The 24913-nt window shown below is 43.7% G+C and overlaps 1 protein-coding gene across 1 annotated transcript in view; it reads right to left on the reverse strand.

The window, feature by feature from the left end:
- Window positions 1–2272: 2272 nt before the first annotated feature.
- The window catches only part of PEAK1 (pseudopodium enriched atypical kinase 1), a 290387-nt gene continuing 267746 nt past the window's right edge, over window positions 2273–24913 (reverse strand). The window contains exon 10 of the mRNA XM_024761788.1: window positions 2273–9176. Within this exon, the coding sequence (XP_024617556.1) occupies window positions 8016–9176 (1161 nt within the window). The 3' untranslated portion in view covers window positions 2273–8015. The remainder of the gene's footprint in view (window positions 9177–24913) is intronic.

Raw genomic sequence — 24913 nt, forward strand, 5'->3', positions numbered from 1 at the left:
AGAGGCCTGCAGAGCCTGACACCCACAGTGGGGCTCTGTCCTCAGCATCGGGGAGGGGCCTGAGTGGCCTGGCCTGGGATGGCCGTGGCAGCAGGGTTAGGGTGTTTTCGGATGTGCCCTGGGTGTGTGGTGGAGGGAGGCACAGGGAGGAAAGGCGCTTGTGGGGAGAGGAAGAGCTGATAAGGAGCCACGGCCTTGCAGGTTTTCACTCTGCCTGACCTCCGACCCCTGGTTCCAAGACTCCAGCCCAGGTGTAGGCTGCTGAGTGATGGGTGGTGGAGGTGATGGACTCAGAGAGCTGACAGCTCTGCTCCCCGAAAGAGATTCGGAGCCCCTCTACTCCTGGGGCCCCCGGGTCCCCCTCACCGAGCACATTCCCCAGCACCCAGTAGCTCTGCTTGGATTCTCAAACTGGGACTGGTGACCAGTAAGGAAGGCTCAGCCTTTTGGTTGCTTCCATGTACCTTCCAGAGGGTAAGGGAATAGTTGGTTGGGATATGTGTGTACAGACAGTTATGTTATCTCCAGGAGATCGGGGGTTCTACCCAGGCAGCCTGTTTCCACTCAGAGGTCTGCAAGTTTGAGAGAACCAGACCTTGGCAGCCAACTCCCTACTCACCACCCCCACCCCCACCCCCGTATGCAATCCAATTTTTAAGTTTCAGCTGTTAATTACCTCGACCTGCTCTTACTGGCAACCTGTGATCCGCCAACTGCAGTTCTTGGCTCCTGAGGCACTAATGAAGTTCTTCCCCTTGTAGAGCACAGGCTCACTTAAAAGGAAGCATAATTTGCTAGGCCTTGGAAAGCAGCAAGAGCTCCCGGAGCAGAGGGTGTACACTCAGTGCCAGGCACCCGGAGAGCTTCTCGTACCAGTTAATTCCAGGTAGGAAAGAACTCAAGATTCTTTGTGGCCTGCGTTGAAAGAAGCCAGTTCTCAGGCATGTAGGAAGCCAAAGGCCCTACTCAAATGTCAGTGGCCCATCACCTCTGGACAACCCAGAGTCAAAAGGGAAGAGTGGTCTTCCTGAGGGCCCACTAACGGAATTCCTAGGAATGGATCCCATGCTGTGCAAGGTGATGGAGGGGAAATAGGATCTGTCTCCAGCTATACCCAAGGACAAAGTGATCCCATTGATGACTGTGTTCCACCTCACTTGGAGTCAGGCTTGGGCAGCCCTGAACTGGTCCCACCGTCCAAGCTTGTATCTTTTCAGGGGCCCCGGTTGGCCACTCACCAGCAGAGCATTAGACAGCAACCCAAGCCTAGTGTGCTCCATCCCTGGAACAGCTCCAGCTGTCTCTCTTTGTCTTTGGTTCTCTTCCTCCAGAAGCCAGCGTGCTGTGCTCACAACGAGGAAGGCTAGCTCCCCGGCTCCTCTCCAGCAAGCAGAGCCCGTGTCCCTGGGGGTCGTCTCTCAGTTTTGTTGCTGACCCTTCCTCCTAGGCCCAGGCAACAGAGAGAGCTCTGAGGCCCACATGAATATGGGTGTTGCCTCCTCAGCAACATAAAACTTGAGTATGGCAATCAGTTTTCTGGAATATCCCTTAAATACCATGTCTGAAAAGTCCAGAGTGCTTGCTAGTGGAGAGAAGCAGAAACACTGGGCTGGAGACAGTGCCCACTGTCCGGGGTTTAGAGCTCATGTTTGCACTTTCACTCATTCTACTCCAATAACGTGCCAGCTGTCACTGCCACCGCCCACTGCCAACTCGTCCTGCCTGAGCCCGGTGGCCTCCACTCTCGGCTCCTGAACTGTCTCTGCACATTGGCTTGTCTGCCTTTGTGAGGACACTGTGTGTGACCGTGTACCTTTAGGAACAGGCAAACGATGTGGATTCTGTAGCAGATGATATTGTACAAGGCCCTGCCTTGCTCATATTGTCTGCAGAGCTCTCAGATGGCCACTCAGAGGCTCAGCCACAGCCTGCTAACCAAACCTCTCAAACGTGTAATAGTACAAACCCGGGAAGTCTATATGGTGACTGGTCACCAGGGGGCGATCTCACACAGCAAACCCGCAGCCCTCTGAGCTCTGGGGGAAAGCTGAAGGCCTTCTCGTTCCCTTCCATGCCTAGTTTTCTCAGTTTAGGGAGGGAACGAATCGAAACATAGTCCAGGTCAGCAGGGAGGACCATTCAAGAGGGCATGCATCCTGGGATTTAAGATGTAACCATGTCTGCAACCAAACTCCCCCTCCCCCGCAGCACGTCAGTGTGGGAGAGCTGCTGAAAGGACAAGCGCTCGTCTGGTTTTTAGTGTATATGAAAATGAATTTATTTACACAGTAACATGATGCCACAGAGAACACAGCAAAGTACCACAGCAAACCAAAGGGCGGCGCCACCTGGTGACAGAGGGGACCTTTCATTGGTAGGTTTATACAACTCCAAAACACGTTAAGTAGAGGTGAAGCTCCAGGAAAGAGCAAAAGAAAAAAGATTTTCAAAAAGAGAGCATGGGCAGAGCCATGGGGAATGAAAGAGAGAGTGGAATGAGGGCTGCCATGATTCAAATCACTGAGAAGGACAACATCTGGCTTCTGCCCTCATCTCACGCCAAAATGCCCGGCATATCATCAACAGAAAAATCCCATCCCAGTGTGTTCACACATCTGCTAAGGGAAGGGATAACCAAGTAGTATTTGGAGCAAGTTTCCTGAAGCAGTGTGGTTTATCTTTCAAAAACGCTACCCTGAAGCCATAGGACTGGTTCAACATTCAAGTTATCATGAGTGCGGACACACACATACTTTCCACACACTACACGGGCAAAGTGGATTTTCCATAATATAATATTTGTAGCAAAATATATGACTCTGTACTTCTGCTAGGTTAGAAAACGTCCGACCTCTTTGGATTCCCTGAAACTTTCTGGATTAAAAAAAAAAAACAACAACAAACATGGAAGCAAATGGATGGGTAAAGGTGAGAAGCTGGAATAAACGCGGAGGCTCTCTGGAGTGGGAAACATGCGATGGGATGTCCGGATGCAAGCCCCTGCCGCCAGCCCAGGTGGGGAAAGCTTCTAGCAGTGGCTGACGCAAAAACCTACTCTAATTTCAAACAGCTGCAGAGAGGGGGGTGTTTAACAGCTGTATAGCACCTTGTACATTATGGGCACTTATAAATATTAAATGGTGGTGATGATGGTGAGTGATAAACACCTCAGTAGGAAGGTTTATAAAAAAATATTATAATTTGTTAAGAAATTTCCCAAGAGTTCTTTAAACAAACCTATGGAAAGTACCATATCTCTTTTAAAAAATTCCTCAGCTCTCAGTATTACGTGGATATGATGTTCCCAAACTGAAGTTTGGGCAGTAGTCACAACCATGTCAACGAGAGAGGAAACAGTTCCTTCTCCTTAAATACTGGGGAACTTTATAATCTGCGCAAGGTTTTCTTCTTCTTCGTCGTCATCATCATCACCTTTTTTTCCCTAATACACAAAATGGACTTGTTTTAAAAAAATAGGTGCTTATTTGAGGATGCATTATTTTATCAGCTGAATACCTGGATGTGGAATGTATGTGAATTCTCCTCCCATGGCATCTGTCATAACTCAACCTCATCATCTAAGAAGCATCGGGACAAAAAGGCTTGATTTCTTTGGCATAATCTCTACCTAGGATCTTGCACTGCACCTCTTGTGGCTTCCCTTATGGCATCATTTTTGGTCCAACGGAATCCCCACTTTCAGCGCTGCCATCAGCGTGGACAGCTGGGCTGCAGTGCCCACTTCAGCAAGGGCGGCACTTGGATTCGTCTCAGCACAGCACTTAGGGCCTTTGAGAATATGAGCTTCAATGAGGTAAAACTAATAACCCGGTTTCGTGGGCAGCCATCCTGTTTACACATTAGGCTGAACCAGAATCTTTAATCCTTATCAACTAGTGAGGGGAATAAAAAACATGTCAGAGTTAACCCAGGGAGTCAAGTTCCTCCCCCCCACCCCAAAGTATGCATACTTCATTTATACATCTAGAATCATTTGGAATATAGTGCAGAATAAGTCCATCCCAATTTCTGGAACTAGCCTGTATTTTTTCAGATCACTGCTGGTAACATCTAGGGAAAAATCCTAGTTTCAGGTTATCAGCAAAACCAAGTCAGGTTACTTCCCAGCACCAAAGTATTCTTAATTCAAATTTGGGAAGCTGAGTGCAATCCTTCTACGTCCTACCGTTTAGTAGGCCCCAAAGGTCTTTCATGGAAATTTTTACAATGCTGGAAACTTTAAAATACAATTTTAGGTAGTTTAACTCCCAGAAATATCATTAATATTTCTAGAGGTTCAGATCTCTTGGCTTAGAGTTTTCTAAGCTCACAAACTTATTCTGAGTTTGGAAGCACAACTGTCGCCCACGGACAATGAAAGGTTACTCAGAGTCTTGAAATCCTAACAAATAGGTTTTACTTTTAGCCCCTCAACATCAGTAGGCTAGGGAGTGTGGGTGCTTGTGCCCCCCCATATATCTCACCCGGTTTATCTTCCGAGGGCAAAACTTGAAACCCACTGCCATATTCCTGGCTTCCAATTCAGACTTAGCCTAGGGGTTGGCGGACGTCCTTCCCGATTCTTTTGTTGTTGATTCCACATGTTGCGACTGCTCTTTTCCCCATCCTGCTGTTATTCTTGACGAATTAGCTTCTGGACATCACACTAGTACACCAAAGGGGCTCTCCTCAGGCTAGCAAAAGAGCCCTCTCACAGCCCCCATCCTTCCTGTGGAACATCTAATTCCCTTCCTTCCCAGACGAGGTTATCATGCTAACAAGGCACTCTGCTGTACATTCAGTCTTGGTCTTGGCTACTCCAGCCATTGTCCTGTTTCTCTAGTACCCAAATGTGTACGAGAGATTATTCTTGCTCATGTGGCTTAAGGAAAAGTTCCAATAGCGGCTTAATTGTTCAAATTCTCAATATAAATGGAAGAATCTATAGTATAAACTTCAATAGAAGAGAAAAAATCCAATCCGTATTGAAGACAATAACTTGACATTACTTGAGAAAACAAAGTGCTATACTAGTCACAATCCAAAACTCATATATATATATATAAAAATATGTATGTCTGTCTGTCTGTGTCTGAGGGCAGGATTTCTTTCCAGTTGATGAATGTACTCGAAGTTCCCACTACAATTAAAATGGAAATGTAAAATATTTGTGATAATATGAGATTGACTGAATTTCACAATATTTGGAAAAATATTCGGAGGACCACCTGATGTAAATACTTCTTGCCTAGAAATAGGGTTATTTTGCCTATTCTGCTCTAACCTGTAACACCTTCTTCCCTCCCCACCTTACATTCCCTGGCCCTCACTCAGAGAGCTGTTAATCTAGCCACCTGTCTCAGGGAAGCCTGAGTCCCTTCTCTGACTAGTTGGCGTTACTCTTTTGCCCTTAACAAATCTGAATATGAAAACAGTACTAAACACATCTGATGTGAAGAGGTGCTCGGTTTGCCAGTGCTATGAGATAACGGTAGTGGAGGGTGTCCATGATTATAACACTATAGAGTTAAAATGAAGAAGACTGGGTCCAAGGCAAAACAGAAACAGAGAAAAAAAGTGTGTGTGGTGGGGGAGGGAGGATACCTAGAGAACAAATAGAGGGACCAGGAAAGATTCTTCATTAAATATGAAACCTCATTAAATAGTCAACATTCAAATTTGCATGGGCAAGGCACCACGAGAGTGACATTGAGAAAGTGTCTCAGTATGAAAACCACGGAGGGGGGCTGCTAAGGGAACGTGCTGGCTGACAGGGTCAGTGGTCTGTGCACTGCCACTTCAGTGTATAATTGGGCAGGGAGTTATGTGCACATGGGCTATGCTAAGGTGAACCGAACACCAGCCTGCTAGGCAAGGTGTGGCCATGTCACAGGACACCGAGAGAGAGAGTGGACTGCTGGCCTGCAGCGGCATGCCCACCTTGTGGCCATTCCTAGGGGCAGAGACAAGACTCTTTGTGGGCCAACCAGCTCTCTTCCCTGGAAGTCCTGTACTGCTGGCCAGGAGGACAGGCACATGTTCCATAGGGAGCCTCACATGTCCCATTCTCTAAAAAAAAAAAAAAAAAAAAAAAAGAAAAAGAAACAAAGAAGAGCACAGTAAAATACATTCTTCTCCTTTCTTGATCCTCTTTGATATAGGTGAATCACATGAAAGGTTGTTAATAATGTTAAAAGTTTAGAAATTACCAAAAGGCCACTAACGTGCTATCTAAGTAATACTGCACAATCAGGCTTGGCTTTAACAAACTCTGCACCGGTAGATGAGGGGCCCAGGGCTGTCTCACCAACCAGTGCAGAGAACGCGTCTATCAACCCTGCCACAGGTTGCTCCCCCAGAGGCCTGGCCTCTGCTTCCAGCATGCATGTGCACACACACGGGTACATACGTGTACACACTCTCACACTGTCTGAGTGACTCTTGGGATTTCACGGTTGAAGTAAACAGAACAGATACTCACAGTTTGGAATAAAACACACACACACACACACATACACGCACACACCCCGGTGGAAGGAACACTCGTCACTCAGCTCAAATATGTGCCAAGGGAAGAAGGGGAGGGTTTCTGGAGATATTGCTTCAGGTGAAGTTGCAACATAAACATTGTATATACAGCGAAAAAAAAATACATACCCAAATTGCACATATATCCATAGAGGAGGAGCACAGACCCCACGTGCGGTGAACAGCTCTCAGCCACCCACCTCAGCAATCCAAGTTCCCTGGGAGCTGTCCTCCAGAGCCATTTCAGAGGGTCACAAGGAGCAATGTGCCTGGGCACTGGGAGGCGGTCTCTCTAGAAAAGGCCGGCATTCTGGGGAGGAGGTCAGCAGTCCCATCAGCGGCCTTCTCCCCTTCCCCTGCCTTCTGGCCGTCCTAACAGCCAGCCACGCCATGCCCTCTAAGGAGACGTCACAGCTCCACTGACAGCCGTTTCGCGCAGGGCTGTTGTCTACAGCATTTGGTAGACTAGTTAACGCGGGCTACTGACAGAAGGAAGCTGGCCAATTACTGCTCGAGGGAAAACTGTGATCTGGGCACCGGCAGCCCTGGCTGCCAACGTTGACAGCTCTGACAGTAATCAAAGAACAGTACTTTAAACTCTGTTCCCCTGATGTCCCCTAGAGAATTGCACATGCAGGAAAATCATCTCCTTGTGTCCTGCCAGCTATTTATAAGATCTGAACTGCACTCCACCCTGCTGAGGCACTGGTGACACCACCTTGGGTCAGCTCTGTAATGGGCCACAAGTGGCCAATAAACCCAAACTTCATTGGCAAGTGGGGAGAGAGTAGAGGTGAAGGAGAATCAGGCAGTGGCAGCAGAGGGGAGACGGTTAGGGCCGCCCTCCATGCAGTGCACACACTTATCGATAATAGAAATGAAAATGGGTTCATGACCCAGAGGATGGGATCTCTCCTCGTCCTTCTACTCCTCCTGGAACAAAGGATACAGTCCCCGGAACCAAAACTGGGCTGATGCTAGGGATGGCAGTTCCGCCTGGTAAGAGAGTCAGTTATTGATCCTTTAAAGGAAGAAAGTCTGTTGTGAGAGCTTAGTGGATGGTGGTAAGGACTGGTTAAATCCGTCTATTGCTAGTGAGAATAAATACACGGTGTTAAAAAGACAGGAGCTATTCAGAATTATGGAGGAACTGGACCCAGCTCACTGAGTTCAAACCAGAGGAGCTGTCCCTTCAAGGACATGTCTTCACTTTCCCTGCATTTGGGGGTCAGTTAGGGCAGAAGGCATTCCCATGGAAGGCAGCTGCATGTTTGTGCGGCTGACTTTCTGTGAAATTAAGAGGGACTCAGAGTCTCACTGGATTCAGAGCTGAGGACAACCTTTCAGAGTGGACTCATCTGTTCATGGATGGGGATGGAAGGCTCGTCTCTCCCCTTTCCTTGAATTCTGTGTGAGTGCTAGGAAGGGGAAGTGTGTGAGCCACTTGAAGAAGGCGACAATGAAGTAAGAGCAGCAACTGGGACACGTTAACGGGGCTGCAGGATTTTCACGACGCAGCTGAGGGAGTCTGGAGTAGCAAAAGCCAAATACTGAGCACAAAGCCAGTCCTCCAGGCTGACGCCACCTTCCCTGTCCAGGGACTTCTCAGCAAACTTGATCATGAGCAGTGTTCGCCTGATGTCTAGCCAGTTTTGGAGCAGAGCATTCCTCTGCACTGGGCTCGGGGAGGCAGTGAAAGTCTGGAAGAGGCCTTCCCGGGGGCCCCAGAGCAGACACTGGAGGATGCCTTTGGCGCCTGAAATGAGGAGTCGCTCAGAAGGGTTGGGGTTCAAGAGGCAGCTGGCCAGCTGCTGCAGGCCCCGGGAATAGGGGGAGCGGAGTGGGATGCGAGGCAGGTCTGCTCGAGTGTATTCCTTCTCCTTCAGCTCTGGGTTCTCATCGAAGGGGTTGGGCAGGTGCAGCATCTCGTAGATGAGGATGCCTGTCTGGAACTCATCACACTTTTTATACTGGGTGGCTGTGATGATCTCTGGGGCGAGGCGGGACTGGTCCCGGAGGATCTCAGGGTCTACCAGATGGCTCTTCTGCTTGGCTTGAGAGAAGTTGCTTACTATGAGCCTCGTGGGACAAGAAGAGGTGGGGCTGGGCTCCGCAGGCCCAAGGCCCTGGGCGGGTCCCCCGGGCTGGTAATGGACAAGCAGCAGGTTCTCCAGACGCAGATCGCAGTGAGTGACGTGGTAGGGTTTGAGGTGCTCCAGGCCGGAGCACAGCTGTAAGAGCAGCAGACACACTTGCCTCTCATACACGTCAGGGCTTTTCCCATGCTGCGCTAGAGAGTCTCGCACAAAGTCGGCCACGGTGAGACAGGGAACCTCTCTGGTGATGACCACGACGTGGCTTCTCTGCTTCCTGCTAACGACTGCCTGGCTTTCTTTGCGGGATGACTCTGCTTCAGAGCCGGGCTCTGGGCTTTTTCCATCAGTTCCTCCTTTCACCTCTTCTGTGGCTTCCACTTCATCCTCTTCCTCTTCCGGGGCATCAGGGTCCTCCCAGGGAAGCAGACGTTTAGGAACTTCAGCAAGGAAGTGACCACAGTCCTGCTGGATGTTAAAATGGACAGCCAGACTCTGCCGGACAGCCAAGCTGTGATAATACTGCTGCGATTCTTTAGCTTTGCTCTTACAGATCTGTAAGAAGAAAGCAAAGAACACAATTTAAAATGCACACTTTCATAATAAGGCTTATGATGTGTAAAGAAGTGTTACCTGGAAGGTGACTGGTGGGAGTCTGGAGTGGCAAAGGCAACAGTGTTGCAGTGAAGACACAGCGTTAGAGCTGAGTCATCAGAAAGGGTCTTGGCAATCCTGTGCTGAGTGACAGCAACAGTGTCTACATGCTTAAGTTCATGTGCATTATCTCTAGTCCTTACACTAACTCTTCAAAGTAGGCAGAGGACCTAAGAATTAAAGAAACAAACCAAAACCAAAACAAAGCAAAACAAAAAAAGCCCAGGGCCACCAGTTTGCAAACCTAAGTCTGTCTAACACCAAAGCTTCCTCTTTCCACTGTACCTTGCCCCTCATCTAGAAAACTGAACAACAAAAAGTCATTTTCCACCCGCTTTCTGTGGAGGTTTACAGCCTAGACTTATACAGCAGCTCAATAAATGGCTCATAAAGTGGGCCAGAATACCTTATTATATCACCGGTCAGGAGAGTGACATACAATTGGCCAGGTAAACTGTGGGTTTTCCTAACTTTTTAACGAATGTCATTGTGATGGTCACAACTCAGGCACTCATGGTTCACTGGCAGGGTAGAGATGAAAGAGTGAGAGAATCGTTGGTCTCAACTAGTCAGAGCAAAACCAGCATTTCAATGGCAGGGGTCTGAGTTTTACACTTTCTCTTAACAGCCCTCACTGAAGGCCTAATATTCAAGCAATAAGGCCTCTCAAAAAGACCTTAAGTGGTTACGGATCAAGGAAGAGTTGCTTGATCAAAAACATTAGCCAAGAGTTCTACATACTAAAACAACGATTGTATTTCTGGTCTTAAAGGGTTAGAAAAGCAAAGAGTAAATAAAATCACCCCTAAATGGATTCTCCTCATGATATGATATGAGAAGTTGACAACGGAAGGCTGAGTCTCCAACGCCAGTTCATAGATCATAATAGTCTGGTCCAGACAGATCCTCCACGACCCTGGGAAGCAGGTACGCACTTGCCACTCCTCCTCCCCAGCAGGAGCACGCTGCCGCATCTCACAAACACCAAAGCCTCCCAGCAACAGGTGCTCTGTAGTGTTTACATTTGCCCGTTTATTGCAGTAACACAGAAATGCAAATTTTAAAAAGCTTTTCTAGTCATTTCTATTTAAAAAGAAAAATGTACATCTTAGGAGGACGCTGATGGGTTCTCAGTTCGGAGAAGCAGTATGCTCTGATTTCCATTCAAATAGATATTAAAAAAAAAAGGACCAAAGGCAAAGGAGTCTCAAGAGAGAGGAACATCCCTCTCTCATTTACTGTATTTATACATATTTATTACAGTTAGAGACTTGATATGAGTGATTCAGTGCCACACACACACACGCATGCGCGCGCACACACACAGAGGTCTGAAAACAAGTTTCTTCAAGTCTTCTACCACCTACCTAATAAGTTTGAGGGCACAGTAAGCATCTCTTCTTTACGCAAACTTCTGGTCTTAAAACAGAGATATCCCCAGACTGAGTTCAAGTTCAAACATATATCTTTCGGAAAGTATTATCTTTGGAAAGCTCTCAAAGTCTCAGCACATGCAGTATTAATATATAATCCTATACACTCATTAATCACAACATGAATTCTTTCTATACTATACTGTTGGCAATATTTCATATTTATACATCACTAGGTATTCAAAAATCCTATACTAGTCATCACTTAGTTGTATGGGAGTTAGATCCAGGACATGGTACCATTAACCCCATTTCCAGTTTTAATAATTTGCTCAATATCACACTGCCTACTGGAATGAAAGTTCAAAGGTCCCAACTCCTCAGCCTTTGAAAAGTCAATCAAATACCACTGAGTTTGGCTGAATTAGACTGTGTAGTTAAACTCTCGCGGTCATCCTATAGAAAGGACACTCACCAAAGACTTGAGAGGCCTAGCATTTAGCCTCGCTACTAGCTGTGTAACCTTGGGCATTTCTCTTAATTTCTCTGGGTCGCAGTCTTTCTAATAAAGGAGACAATATAAAGAATACTGAAACGTACTTCACAAGGCAATTATGAGAATCAAATGAGATCAAGTATGTAGAGCATATCTGTAAACTACAAAGCTGTACAAATGTAACATTCATAATGACTAAAACAGTTAACAGGGCTTCCCTGGTGGCGCAGTGGTTGGGGGTCCGCCTGCCGATGCAGGGGACGTGGGTTCGTGCCCCGGTCCGGGAGGATCCCACATGCCGCGGAGCGGCTGGGCCCGTGAGCCATGGCCGCTGAGCCTGCGCGTCCGGAGCCTGTGCTCCGCAGCGGGAGAGGCCACAGCAGTGAGAGGCCCGCGTACCGCAAAAAAAACAAAAAAAAAAACAAAAAAAAAACAGTTAACAACTTGTAAATGCTAAAATGATGCATTAAAGAATCCTCATATTTTTTCGAACAAAGAGAGCAAGACAGAAAAATGCATCTTTGTTTTGAGTCTGAGAGCCACTAGCCCCAGCAAGGAGGCTCTCTGACCGTAGGTTTCATAGAGGGCAGCTAAAGAGGGACCGTTAAAGTTTCACACCTCCATGCCAGGTTAGCCCTGACAAACAAGTCAAGATCAACAGCATGTTCTGATCTAAGATGGTCCAACCTAAGGCTAAGAGAGAGAGAGAACTGTTTGGCCCAACTGTAGTTTTCACTATGCCAAGTTGCACTGAAAAGAACTTGCCACCTTGTGGTTTGGCATTAGAAGCAGAGATGATACTCTGATTGTTATTTCTATTCTAATTTTATCTACACACACACACACACAACACATTTATATAAGATATCCTAGAGCTTTGTCAGTAGACAAGTGCATGGATCCTACAACAAGAATTTATGTTTAAAAGAATTTATGAGATAAAAGTTCAAAGTGATTTACAAAGAAGAAATGATAAATAGTTCAGTCATTTTGGATGCTCTGAAGGAAAATGGTCTGCTTAAATAGCCAAGCTGAGGAGGCAGCACTTCCTTATCTCTTCATCTTATAATATGTAGACAGGCTGGAGAATAATGGGTCACTCTAGTTGTAAGGGCAAAGGAGAAAGGGAGAAGACTGGAGTGTGAAAGAGGAAAACAAAATACCAGGGCTTCTGATTGGCTCATAACCATGAGAACAGTTACAACCAAAACACAGATCTATGGAGATTTCCATAATAGGATTTCTCATATGATGAGTATCTCATAAATCTTTATTATGGAGCCTGCGATGATGTCAGTAGACAAGTGCATGGATCCTACAACAAGAATTTATGTTTAAAAGAATTTATGAGATAAAAGTTCAAAGTGATTTACAAAGAAGAAATGATAAATAGTTCAGTCATTTTGGATGCTCTGAAGGAAAATGGTCTGCTTAAATAGCCAAGCTGAGGAGGCAGCACTTCCTTATCTCTTCATCTTATAATATGTAGACAGGCTGGAGAATAATGGGTCACTCTAGTTGTAAGGGCAAAGGAGAAAGGGAGAAGACTGGAGTGTGAAAGAGGAAAACAAAATACCAGGGCTTCTGATTGGCTCATAACCATGAGAACAGTTACAACCAAAACACAGATCTATGGAGATTTCCATAATAGGATTTCTCATATGATGAGTATCTCATAAATCTTTATTATGGAGCCTGCGATGACGTTAATTTAGGTAGGAGTATTATGTTATTCTATGTACCACATAGTAGCCATTTTTCTTCAGATGATAAATTTCTAGTCCAAAAGTCATTTCAGAAAACGAGCCACTCTTTTCAGAACAAATGGACAGGGTTCTTCCAGCTGGTTGTTGTTTTTTTCCTTCTTCCCTTACCCAGTATTTTCTCTAGCAGAGATCAAAGTAACTTCTTCTTGGCCTCCCATTTTTATTTACTTTTCTTGAAAGAAATTCATACTCCTTCCTTACAAAGCATAGCTGGCTTGAACTGAAAGATCCACTCCTCAGGAAGAATGATTGCCACAGGACTCCTAGGCTTCACAAACTTTTGAAATAGGAACAAAACTGGAGCTGGAATGGTCCCATATCTTCATGTAAGATTCCCTTTTGTAATGGGAGAAAAATCATCTCATATTTGTTTTGACTATGTATGGGAAAGCCTATTTAAAATGCTGCCAGTTTTGACAGACTGTACTGTGTACATTTTCTGAATGGGAAGAAAAGCCCTAGGAGAGCCTGAGCCACAGTGACACTAGAGGGCGCTGCAACATCAAGATCCTGGAGTCGTTTGCATGGAGACTGCAGCAAGAGAACAAAACCAGGCTGGTGAAGGTTGAATCTTGTAAAATATGCCATAGGTCCTCTTTGTGGACAAGTTCTCGGTTCTATGAAGGTGGCAATGCCTAATTCATGAAAAGGGAACACTTCGTGTGAGGAGCACAGGCACGAAGGGATGCCCATCCTGGGTACAGTGACTCTCGCCTCTCTGCCCACTCACAAGGCACACCTTCTGGAGCTACCTCTCCAGAGGAAGCCAGAAGAACATCAAAAGGGACAGTCAGCCACCTGGTAGCTCCACGCCCACCAATGTGGACAATACATTGTCACAAAAACAGAGGTTTGGGGGAAACTGAGTGCTTGTCTGAGTTAATAAAGATGAGTGAGAACAGAGAAGGGGAAGGAGAAATATTGATTCCTATCAATTGTGCATTCAAACAAGTTATCCGACAGCTCCTTAAGCTTCCTATCTGTGGAACACAGCATCCTGAAGCAATCTGGCCAGACCCCCTAAATACAGTGGGGTGGGGGACTCCTCAACCACTGTTAAATCATCTGTTGGAAAATGGGGGAAAAAATGCTTCCAGAATCAGAGCCAAATTAATCTCTCCTGAGACCTTCTTAGACCCAGGTCAAAATATACAACACTTAACACAAGCCTGATCTTAGTGGGGAAACAGAGCTGACAATGGATCCTCACACACAACCTGAGAAGTTTAACTCCAAACATTCATTTCAGTGCAGGAGCTCATTTTCTGTGTTGCTCATGGTAACTACTCTGCATATCTTTGAGGCAAATTTGCCATTATAAAGCATTTATGTTTGTTATAATAATCTCAACCTAGATAGCTAACTTTAAAAAAGTAGACTGTGGGGGGGAGCTTTGACTGTAAAGCCTCATTAAAAGCAGCTGGGAAGGAGAAGACAGCGTTATGTGTCTAATGCTACTGACCCCTTCAGAATGCCTACGATGCCTGGGACCTGTAAAGAGGGGGTACATCTTGCTGCCCTTTCAGTATTGGGGAGTGGAATAGATATTCAGTTTAAGGCAACAAAGTAGGGAGGTGGGGGGAAAAGGTGGACATTTGGCAAAACAGGATGGCTATGGAATAAATCAGTTGTTGAATGGGGAGTGGTATTATCTGTTCTTACTTACTCTACCTTCCTCCCAAAGGCTTCCTGAAATGCTGGTGTTTGAGGGGTCTGCTCTCTATCCTCTTCTCTCATTGACATACTCCCTTCAGTAAGCTCATGGCTTCAGCCATCTTGATATACTGCTGGCTTTCACATCTACATTTGCAATCCAAACTTGTCTCTGAGCTTCAGACGTATCTATACAACGGCCTACTTGATTTCTCTCCATGTATGTCCCATCCTATAGATGGATGCCTTAAACTCAACATAACCAAACCTGAACTTTTCCCCACCAAATTCCCTGTTATTCCAGTACGCCCTCTATTGGTGAATGGCTCTGTTATCTGTCCCAACAACTAGATGAGATACGAAGTTCACTCTGGATTTCTCCTCCATCTTCATTCCCTGCATCTAGTTGATTACCAACTTCTACTGATTTTGTTCCCATATAACTTTCAAATTATCCTCTTTTCTCCATCTCTATGGCTACCACTATCATTTGCTGGTCTACTACTAAAGATTTCCAACTGGTCTCCCTGCCTCTCATGTGATTCCCCTCAAATACACCTTCTACGTGGTCACCAGAGCCACCTTTCAAAAAAAAAAAAAATTGGATAAACTTCCTCGTAGTTCCTCATTATCTTCACAGGATAAGGTCCTGGCTTGGCCTCTGTTTCTAGTCTTAGTTCTCACCCCTCTTCCACTTTTGCCACACTAAACTACATGCAGCCAGAGCCCTACTCCTACCCTCCAGGTGTTCTCTCTGACGTAGGCTCCTCTTCTCCCCTCATATGCCTGAGGGATTCCCACTTACTTTTTTCAAAGTCATCACATGCATCATGTGTGTCCAGGAGAGAAAGTGCTATATACCCTAAACCTCCTTTCTGTTTCACCTGCATCTCATGTACATGTCCCTGTTATTACAGCTATCACATTTTTCTTTTGTCTGTCTTAAGAGCAGGTATTTGTATCTTTGGGTTCCAGCACAGAGCAAGGCACCTAGTGCATGCTCAGTATGTCTGCACAAATACTAAGAAAGGTGACATCTGACCTGGTGTAGCCATAAGGCTTATTTACTCAGAACAGCTAGAATATATGCATAGCTTTTATTAAACACATGGAAGCTGGCAAGGTGATGGGGAGGGGGCAATGGCTGACAAATCTGGGTAATAAACACTCATGACCTGACCACACAAATGAGTAAAATCTGAACAGTGAGGGCTGTCTGCTGAGTCCAGGCTGCCTTGGAGGCTCAGGGGTTTTGTACTGCACAAAACCACACAAAACGACACTGTTCTTCATCATTCTATTCAATTTTCTCTTTTCCCCAAAGAAAGCAACAATTACAAAATACAGGACTCTTCAAAAATATTCTACATTAGCTTTTATTTTTCTATTATGGGCCCAGTCGGCCTAGTATGCCTTCAGCTGACTTCCACTTTATCAGCAGGGATTCTCATTTCCAGCTTGCACTATGCACTTTACAGTTTCTCAGTCAACTTTAAGTGAGGTGGATATGGTAGGGAATGAATGGTAGAGGGACAGAAATGAGAAACACTGAAGATCGCACACACACACTATACCATCTGTGGTATTTTGTCACATTACCCAAAAGCACAACTCCATACAGGAAAGAGTATAGAATGAAAACTGGCAAATTCTAAATTGATATCCATTATTTGGTACAACCTCACTCTAAGAATACAGGCTGATCACCGACTGACCTCAATTCCTTGATCTGCCCAGGAGGAGTACTGCTTTACTTGCTGCTACACAGCTAAGACCTATACACACTCAATGCTGTTACAAATATATTCAAAATGGATTAAGTGTTTAATATATAAATGCTGTCTGGGCCCCAAGTACTCAGAACTCCATGCTTTAGGAATCTGCTATGAGACCTGTCAGGTAGGTCAGGATTTTTACAGCTTAAATTGCTGCAAAAATATTCACATACCCAGAAAACATTTTGGAGTCTAGAAGAGAGATTCAAGAAGGCAACTGTATAAGATTTTACTATTTTATTTGTGATTTGTACTCATCAAATCTTTTTATGCTCCCACTCAGCAGATGGATCAGAAGAAAATCACCTGTAATCACCTGTTCCTGAGCCAGTCATTTAGGCTGACAGAATGACACCCAGGATGATCACACTAGAGAAACTGAGGCACAGCACAGTTCAATAACCTGCTGAGGGCCCAGATTAGGAATTCACTTAATTTGAACCCCAATTTATAATTCCTATCTATGTCCTCTCACCTCATTAATTAAATCTATGGCTCTCTTTTCCTACTAGACAATTCATTTTGATTCTAGGTTTACATGAGTACTCCAAACTTCTCCTTTCCAAATCAATTTCCAGTTGAGACTTTAAGGCACTTCTGTATGCATTCAGCTCTGAAATAAAGTGAACGCTGACCTAGGATGGCTATGAGTCCGTAGAGCTGGCTGCCGATTAATCACTTTCTGTGGAGTTCTAACTCTGGGCGTATTTGTGTTGAATTATGATAATGAAAGTGGTTTCCTCTATAGCTTTTTCCTTGTCACTAAGCCAGTAATTAATTGCCTGATCCTATAGTCTGAACTAGTTGTAAATTCCTACCAACCATAGTTATTCCTATTAATGCTTTTTCATTTAGTGTCTTGCTTTCTCAGCATCCACCTAAATGAGATCATCGGAGACTCCAGAGTCAAAATGCAATAAAAGATGCTGGTCTCCACAGTTCACCTCTACTTTATTACAAGCTTTTAACAAGATTCTTGGCATAGCTGGAAGAAAAGAAGCTGCTCCGGTGCTGTAATAGGAAAGTGTACCTCTTCACTGAGCTTTGTGTGCTCTATCCCTGAGAACAAAGACCAGGACTACTTTAAAAAGAGAAGATACCTAGTACCACAGAGTTGGAACTACTGGAAAAATAAGTCAGAAATTTATACTTTTTGCTTATAAAAGATTTTCATCACCTTCCTCGAGGTAATTTCATCAATTTCTCATGTGGTCACACATAGCAGTGTTTGTTATAAAATGATCTCATGACAACAGTGAAAAAAGAACGTCCCACTGACACTGAGTCATAATTTTACCAACTGTCCACCCTGCTTCTAGGCAAAAGGCTGTCATTTGTCCATTCAGGGATAACACTGAGACACAGCAGGGTCAATCTATTGACTCAGGTATGATATAACAAGACAAGTTCCACGTAGGAATAAGGAGGCAGCCTGCCATAAAGCTAATGACGATATGCAAAAATAATTGTTCCTCTCTGTTCTCAGTTTCTTCCTGTGTAGAATGACGAAGGCCCGCCCTTCTAAAGTTGATGAGTGTACTTTGAAGACTACATGTTTGGTCAGTGGCTACCCAGATTCTTTGAAAGGTGGCAAAAGCAAGGTGGATTTTATTTAGAGCAGGGAAGTTAAGGGCTGGAGGCCAGCCAGCGTGTAGCCACAGAGACAGACGGTCCAATCTACCGCGTGGTGGCTCACCAAATGGTGACGAGGGGATAAAAGGAGACACGAATAACACAGAAACAGGAGTTGAACGTTAAATATTGTCTGGGAATCAATTTGGCCTTTCTTCACCAAAATACTTAAAAATACACTGCCTCCTCAGCCTCCCCATTCCATATTCCCACTAACTCACTGCATTGGATATCCACTTCCACTAGTACCAAGATTGTATTTTTTTTGAGGTTTACCAGAGATTCAACTCCTGCCTTCTCCTCATTCTGCTCAAGCCTTCTGCAATCTTGGACTCTGATCTGTGGGCCCTTGTTCTTTGCTACATCCTCTCCGAATTTTCCTGCTTTAGGTCACTTAGCTGTGTGGGCCTTTTCCCAATCTGCAGACTCTACCACTACAATCTCATACATTCCCACAGTTTGAACTAAATCAAGTTTATGAGAGGACTAGGTAAACTTGACCTCCCTTCTGAGTACCGAACTCACATTTTTGTCTGGTTACAGGCTTTCTCTTTACTTGGCTATCTCATGGGCATGCTCCACAGAGAGCTCATCTTTCTGGCTTTTCTGATTCATATTTCAGTTAATGGCATCACCATCCTCCTGGGGTTGCTCCTCCGTGAAATCTTAGCACAGTGCCCTCATCCTACATCCAGCCACGCACCAGACATGGTCGACGGCCTGCCTCAGCTCTTTCACTGCCTGTCTCTTCTTTTCCATGGTCCTACTTCAGGATCTCTTTATTATTTACCTGGATAATTGCAATAGTATAATGACTGGCTTCCCTGCTTCCGATTCTTCCGGACTCTTCCACTGCAGTTTACTTCCAAAATCATTAATCTTATGTCATCTTTCTGTTTAAAAATCCTTAATGGCTTCCCACAAAACACAAAATAAAGCCTAACCTCTTAAGCTCATCAATCAAAGCCTCTAAATTTGGTCCCAAATCTTTCCATGGTTCAATTTTCCACTATTCTCTCCATACACTGTATTCACCCCTAAGAATCGTGTGAAAGGGACACTAGAGGCCCTTTTTTATTGGCCCTGAGGTAAGTGTTAACAATGACTTCTTTCATTCATTAATCTTTATTTATCTTTACATCTCCACACCACTGTGAACCTTTATTATACGTCTTGTTTAAAAGTTATTTATGCCTTTGTCTTTCCCACTGGAATATATGCTCTTTGAGGGCAAGGTTTTTGTCTTATTCATATGTATTTCTGTATTCTGTTAAATGTGATATAACAGAGATATCACAATGTTTTATACAGTAAATGTTTGCTGAAAGGTCAAGAAATATTTATTGAATGCCCATTATGTACACGTGGTGCGGTGGATAAGATGCTGCACTCCCAATGCAGGGGGCCTGGGTTCTAACCCTGGTCAGGGAGCTAGATCCCACATGCATGCCACAACTAAGAGTTTGCATGCCACAATTAAGGAGCCTGCTAGTCGCAACTAAGGAGCCCGCCTGCCACAACTAAGACCTGGTGTAAATAAATAAATAAATAAGAAGATCAGAGAAGAAAATTCACAGAGCTGGATTCTTTAAGAAAATAGAGGTGTTTTCTAGGTACATGAGAAGAAGGGTGGTAAAATAAATAGCTACCATTTACTGAATGCTTACTGTGTGTCAAATGATGCTCTGAGCACTATATACATCTCTATGTACATACTGACTCTTGTGATTTTTCACAATGGCTTTAAGAAGAATGAAGTTTTTTCTCCATTTTACAGATAAAGACACTAGGCTTAGAAAAGGCAAGTAACTGGGCCAAGGTAGCACAGCTAATAAGCTGCTAAAGCACAAATTTAAAGCTCAGCATCAAATGATCCCAAATCTCCAATTCCTTAGCTTTTTCAATGAAAAGACATTATGACATCATTTTTAAACAAAATAAAAACTGCCTATAATCCTCACCACTCTAAATTTAGAAATTATTTGCATATTATGGTCATAGTATTTGGTATTCTGCTATATTAATGTGACATTTTACAAAACATGTTTTCCATGATTTTATACAGTCTTCATGATGACCATTTTTAATGGCTGCAAACATTCCATTGGGATGATATACCATAATTTATTACACTGTTTCCTTAATATCAGGCACTTTGTTTCCAATTTTTGGCAGTGCTAAAATTCTGAGGGATTGTAACATTAGTAGCTTTCTCTCATAATATTAAGGAAAGATGTTTATGACTTTGAAGGAATGAGAAAGGAAATATCTAAGTGCAAAGCCTATTAAAAATATGCTCAGGCTAGTGCCTAATATTAATGAATAATAATAGAGAGTGACAAAAGAATGTTGAGAAGTAATTTTCCATTATTGTTAACAATAATGCAGTTTTATTATATTTTATATATACTTCATAGTTTACAAAAGCAGTTTCACTACATAAACACATACACATATAACAATCTTACAAGGTAGGAAGGGCAGTGAAAATCAAGGGAGATTACATGACTTGTTTGGGAATACACAATGATAGATTCAGAATTTGGACTCATGTCAGCTGACTACTTTTAGTTGAAGACTGATACAATTCAGATATCACACTGAATGAAAAACAGAATAAAGCTATGAACTGAACTGTGTCTTCCCAAGATTCATATGTTAAAGCCCCAACCCCAGTGTGACATATTCTCTCCCCCACCCTCCCAAGCCCTGACATAAGGACACAGAAAGAAGGTGGCTGTCTATAAGCCAGGAACAGAATCCTCCTTTCCAGTCTCCAGAACTGGGAGGAAATAAATTTCTGTTGTTCCTAAAGCCATCCAGTCTATGGTATTTTGTTATGGCAGCCCAAGCAGACTAAGACCTTGTTACTGAGAAGTGGGGCACTGCTGTAACCAACACCCAAAAATGTAGAAGTGGGTTTGGAATTGGGTAGCAGCTGGAAGAGTTTTAAGATTCATAATAGAAAAAGCCTAGATACTTATGAACAGACTGTTGCTAGAAATATGGACATTAAGGGTGATTCTGGTGAGGTCTCGGAAACGAGGAACATATTATTAGAAAATAGAAAAAATGGTGAGCTTTCTAATAAAATGGCAAAGAACCTGGCTAAACTGTGTTCCAGTATTTTGCGAAAGGTAGAACTAGTGAGCAATGAAATTGGATATTTAGCTGAGAGACTTCTAAATAAAGGGTTAAAGGAACGACTTGTTTCCTTTTGGCTGCTTATAGTGAAGTGCAAAGGGAGAAAGAACTGAAGAAGGAATTGTTAAGCAAAAACGAACCAGGGCTTGAAGATTTAGAAAACTCTCAACCTACTCACAGATTGGGAAGGCTGGGAGGAACCTGCTCAGTGCCTCAGGGGTAGGCTGCCCTGGCAGAGAGTCATGTGGCCGGGGCCCTTACAAAGAGCCAAAGGATCAGGGTGCCCAGCAGAGCCACAGCGGCGATGCTATTATCTCAGTGGGCCTGGAGGGCAGAGTACTGAGTCAAAGAGGATTATTCTTGAGCCTTAATATCTAACAGAATTTGCCTTGCAAGGTTTTGGACTTGCTTGGGACCCATCGTCCTTTCCTTCCTTCTGATTTCTCCCTTTTAGAATGGGATTGTGTGTCCTATCCTTGTCCGCCACTGTATTTTGGAAGCACATACCTTGACTAGTTTCACAGGTTTACAGTTGGAAAGGAAATTTGTCTCAGGATTTAACAGACCTTGAATTTCACACATATCTCATTTAGATAATATTTAGATGAGACTTTGGACTTTAGACTTCAGAGTTGATGCTAGAATGAGTTAAGACCTTTGGGGCTGTTGGGATGGACTGAACATATTTTGCATGTGTTAAGAACATGAATTTTGGGGGACCAGGAGCAAAATGCTATGGACTGAATTGTGAACCCCCCAATTCATATGTTGACATGTTAACCCCCAATGTTACTATATTTAGAGATAGGGCCTACAAAGAGGTAATTAGGGTTAAATGAGATCACAAGGGTGGGGCCTTGATATGGATTAGTGTCCTTATAAGAAGAGACACTAGACAGCCCCCACCCCTTCAGCCATGTGGGGACTTAGGAAGAAGGCAGCCACCTGCAAGGCAGAAAGAGAGCCCTGACTAGAAACTAAATCAGCTGGAAACTTGATCTTGGACTTTCCAGCATTCGGAACTGTGAGAAAATAAATTTATGTTGTTTAAGCCATCCAGTCTTAGTATTTTGTTACGGCTAAGACAACACCCAAAGTTAAGATCTTAGTACTCTATCACTGCAGTGGACTTGTTATTTAAGGGGTAGTATCCTTTGATTTTCAAATTGTTAAATTCTAGCACCAACTTCCTTTTGTAACATTTGAAAAGACCTTTCAGTCTCTTCAACAGACATACAGAAGAGACTTGTGGTTGTGGAGTTGGCAGGGGGTGTGGGGTGTGGGATGTGGAGGGAGGGAGGGAGGGGCTGGGAGTTTGGGGTTACTAGATGCAAACTATTACATATAGAATGGATGGACAACAAGGTCCTACTGTATAGCACAGGGAACTATATTCAATGTCCTGGGATAAATCATAATGGAAAAGAATATAAAAAAAGAATGTATATATATGTATAACTGAGTCACCTTGTTGTACAGCAGAAATTAACACAACGTTGTAGATCAACTATACTTCAATTAAAACAAAAAGAGAGAGAGAAAGACAGTCATACCTGTTAAGCTACTCTAAATTCCATTAGTACGGAAAGGGATATTTTAAGAAGACAAACAGTAAAAAGTTGTTTGTGTGAGCCAACTGCTGGTCTTTTTTGCTTATCTCTGCAAAGGTAGGGTTCACAGTGTGCTAGTAGTTTATTCCTTTAAGGTTGTACTATCAACTGGATCCTTCTACAAATGCCTAGAGGGTCTTCAAGGAGACATTTATAGTCACCATTTAGGGCAAAACATCCTTTCCCAAACCTGCCAAGAACCCTCAGTATATAACCACTTGCCACCTGTTCTTTGGAGATTGCTTTTGCATCATTACAAGCAAAGAAATCGATACCAAACCATTGATTTGGGAAAGAGACAAGATTGCACAGCAATAAATACATAAAGTTAGTCAAGCCCTACTTCTTAGTTGTTTTGAACAACAGATAGCTCAATGTCCCTTTCTGAAACAGATACTCATCTTGCTTGCACTGGCGATCTTGTAGCAATACAGGCCCAAGATAGATGAGGCCCCATAACTCCAACCGGTATAACAGCTCTTGAAGGCTACACAGTATCTCAAAATTCCTTTTTAGACTCAACAGTAACGTATTAACTCGAATCTAGATCCTCTCTCTGCAGTTTACCCCTCAGTTTAATTTAAAAAGTGTGCGCTGGGGCACAGGGTCACTCTGCGAGTGTCACCAGAGGGTGAAGTGGCTTAGGTGCTGCAAATGCAGGGAGCAGCCAGCTGAAGGTCTGGTGCAAAAATATATTCTGTCTTGATAGACAGGCAAGACCAATCGTTTACCTTATCCATTAATTTACTAAGACACCATCTGGTCTTTCTAAGTCAAATTAACACGTACAAGTCCTTTAGATATGTTAATTAGTTTTGAACCAGTGAACAGAATCAGTAAAAAGGGACTATGGGAAGGGAGAACACTACCTTAAGTTTACACAGAGCTTTATGTTTTTAGAAACTCTTTCACATGCATTATCTTACTTGATCCTAACCTCAATCCCACAAAGTAGATGGATCATTGTTGTAAACATCTGAAAGAGGAGGAAACTGAGGCTCAAAAGATTGTTATTCTCCTAAAATAATCTAGGGAAGAAGCTAAGGGATAGTGAAATAAGTGAATACCTATCAGGGGCATTTTGTTCTCTTTTAGCCAAACGGCCCCATAAGATGGGTATCATTATTATTCCTTTCTAAAGCTGAGGAAACTGAGACTTAGAATAGCAACTTATAACAGGGCTACTAAGTGGCAGAGTCAGGATTTGAACCCAGATCTTTTGGACTTCAAAGTCCATGCTTTATTTATTACATTGATGAAGCCTATGGCTTACTGTTACAGTGAATGTAATTGCTCAAGAATTCTTGATTTTAAGAGTTTTAGCGTTCTTAAAGAAGTGTGTTGTCTGGTATGGGTGATATACATTTAAGAAGTTAATATGTGACATAACAGACAAAGTGCAGGCTATGGAGTCAGAGAGATCTGTGTTTAAATCCTAGCTCTACTGCTAGCTGTGTGACCCTAAGCTTTACTCTCCTCATCTGTCAAATGGATAAAAAGATCTTAACCCCATGAAGTTGATGTGAAGATTAAATTATATAACACTAAAAAGTTCCTGGTACATCAACAAATATTGGTTACCTTCCTCTATAAAAATGTTTCTCCAGGGCGTCCCTGGTGGCACAGTGGTTGAGAGTCCGCCTGCCGATGCAGGGGACACAGGTTTGTGCCCCGGTCCGGGAAGATTCCACATGCCGTGGAGCGGCTGGGCCCGTGAGCCATGGCTGCTGAGCCTGCGCGTCTGGAGCCTGTGCTCCGCAATGGGAGAGAGGCCATAGCAGTGAGGCCTGAGTACCGCAAAAAAAAAAAAAAAACAAAAACAAAAAAAACCTCCAGGAAGCAGAGGAGTTAGAAAGTAGGGATAGAAAAGAGTCTCTTATTTGCTAGAGGATAAAGACAGAAGTATAGAATGGAAGGCACATAACAGACCTCATTTGTACAGGAAATCTTTGCAAACAATCACAGCTCAAGTATTACCTACTTCAAGAAGAATTCTCTGGCATCGAGAGTCTGGGTTAAGGTCCTTCTAAGCTCCCACAGAATTCTGTTTACTTCTATCTTAGCATTCAGTATACTGTGTTATGTCTGTCTCTTTACATATCTGTTTTCTCCTCTAGATAATAAGTTAACCTCTCTTTTATCACAATATCTGGTGTAAGGTAGATGCTCAGTAAGTTTCTGCTGATTGG

The sequence above is a fragment of the Neophocaena asiaeorientalis genome, unplaced genomic scaffold (genome assembly GCF_003031525.2).
Source record: "Neophocaena asiaeorientalis asiaeorientalis breed wild unplaced genomic scaffold, Neophocaena_asiaeorientalis_V1.1 scaffold54, whole genome shotgun sequence".
Lineage (NCBI taxonomy): Eukaryota > Metazoa > Chordata > Mammalia > Artiodactyla > Phocoenidae > Neophocaena > Neophocaena asiaeorientalis.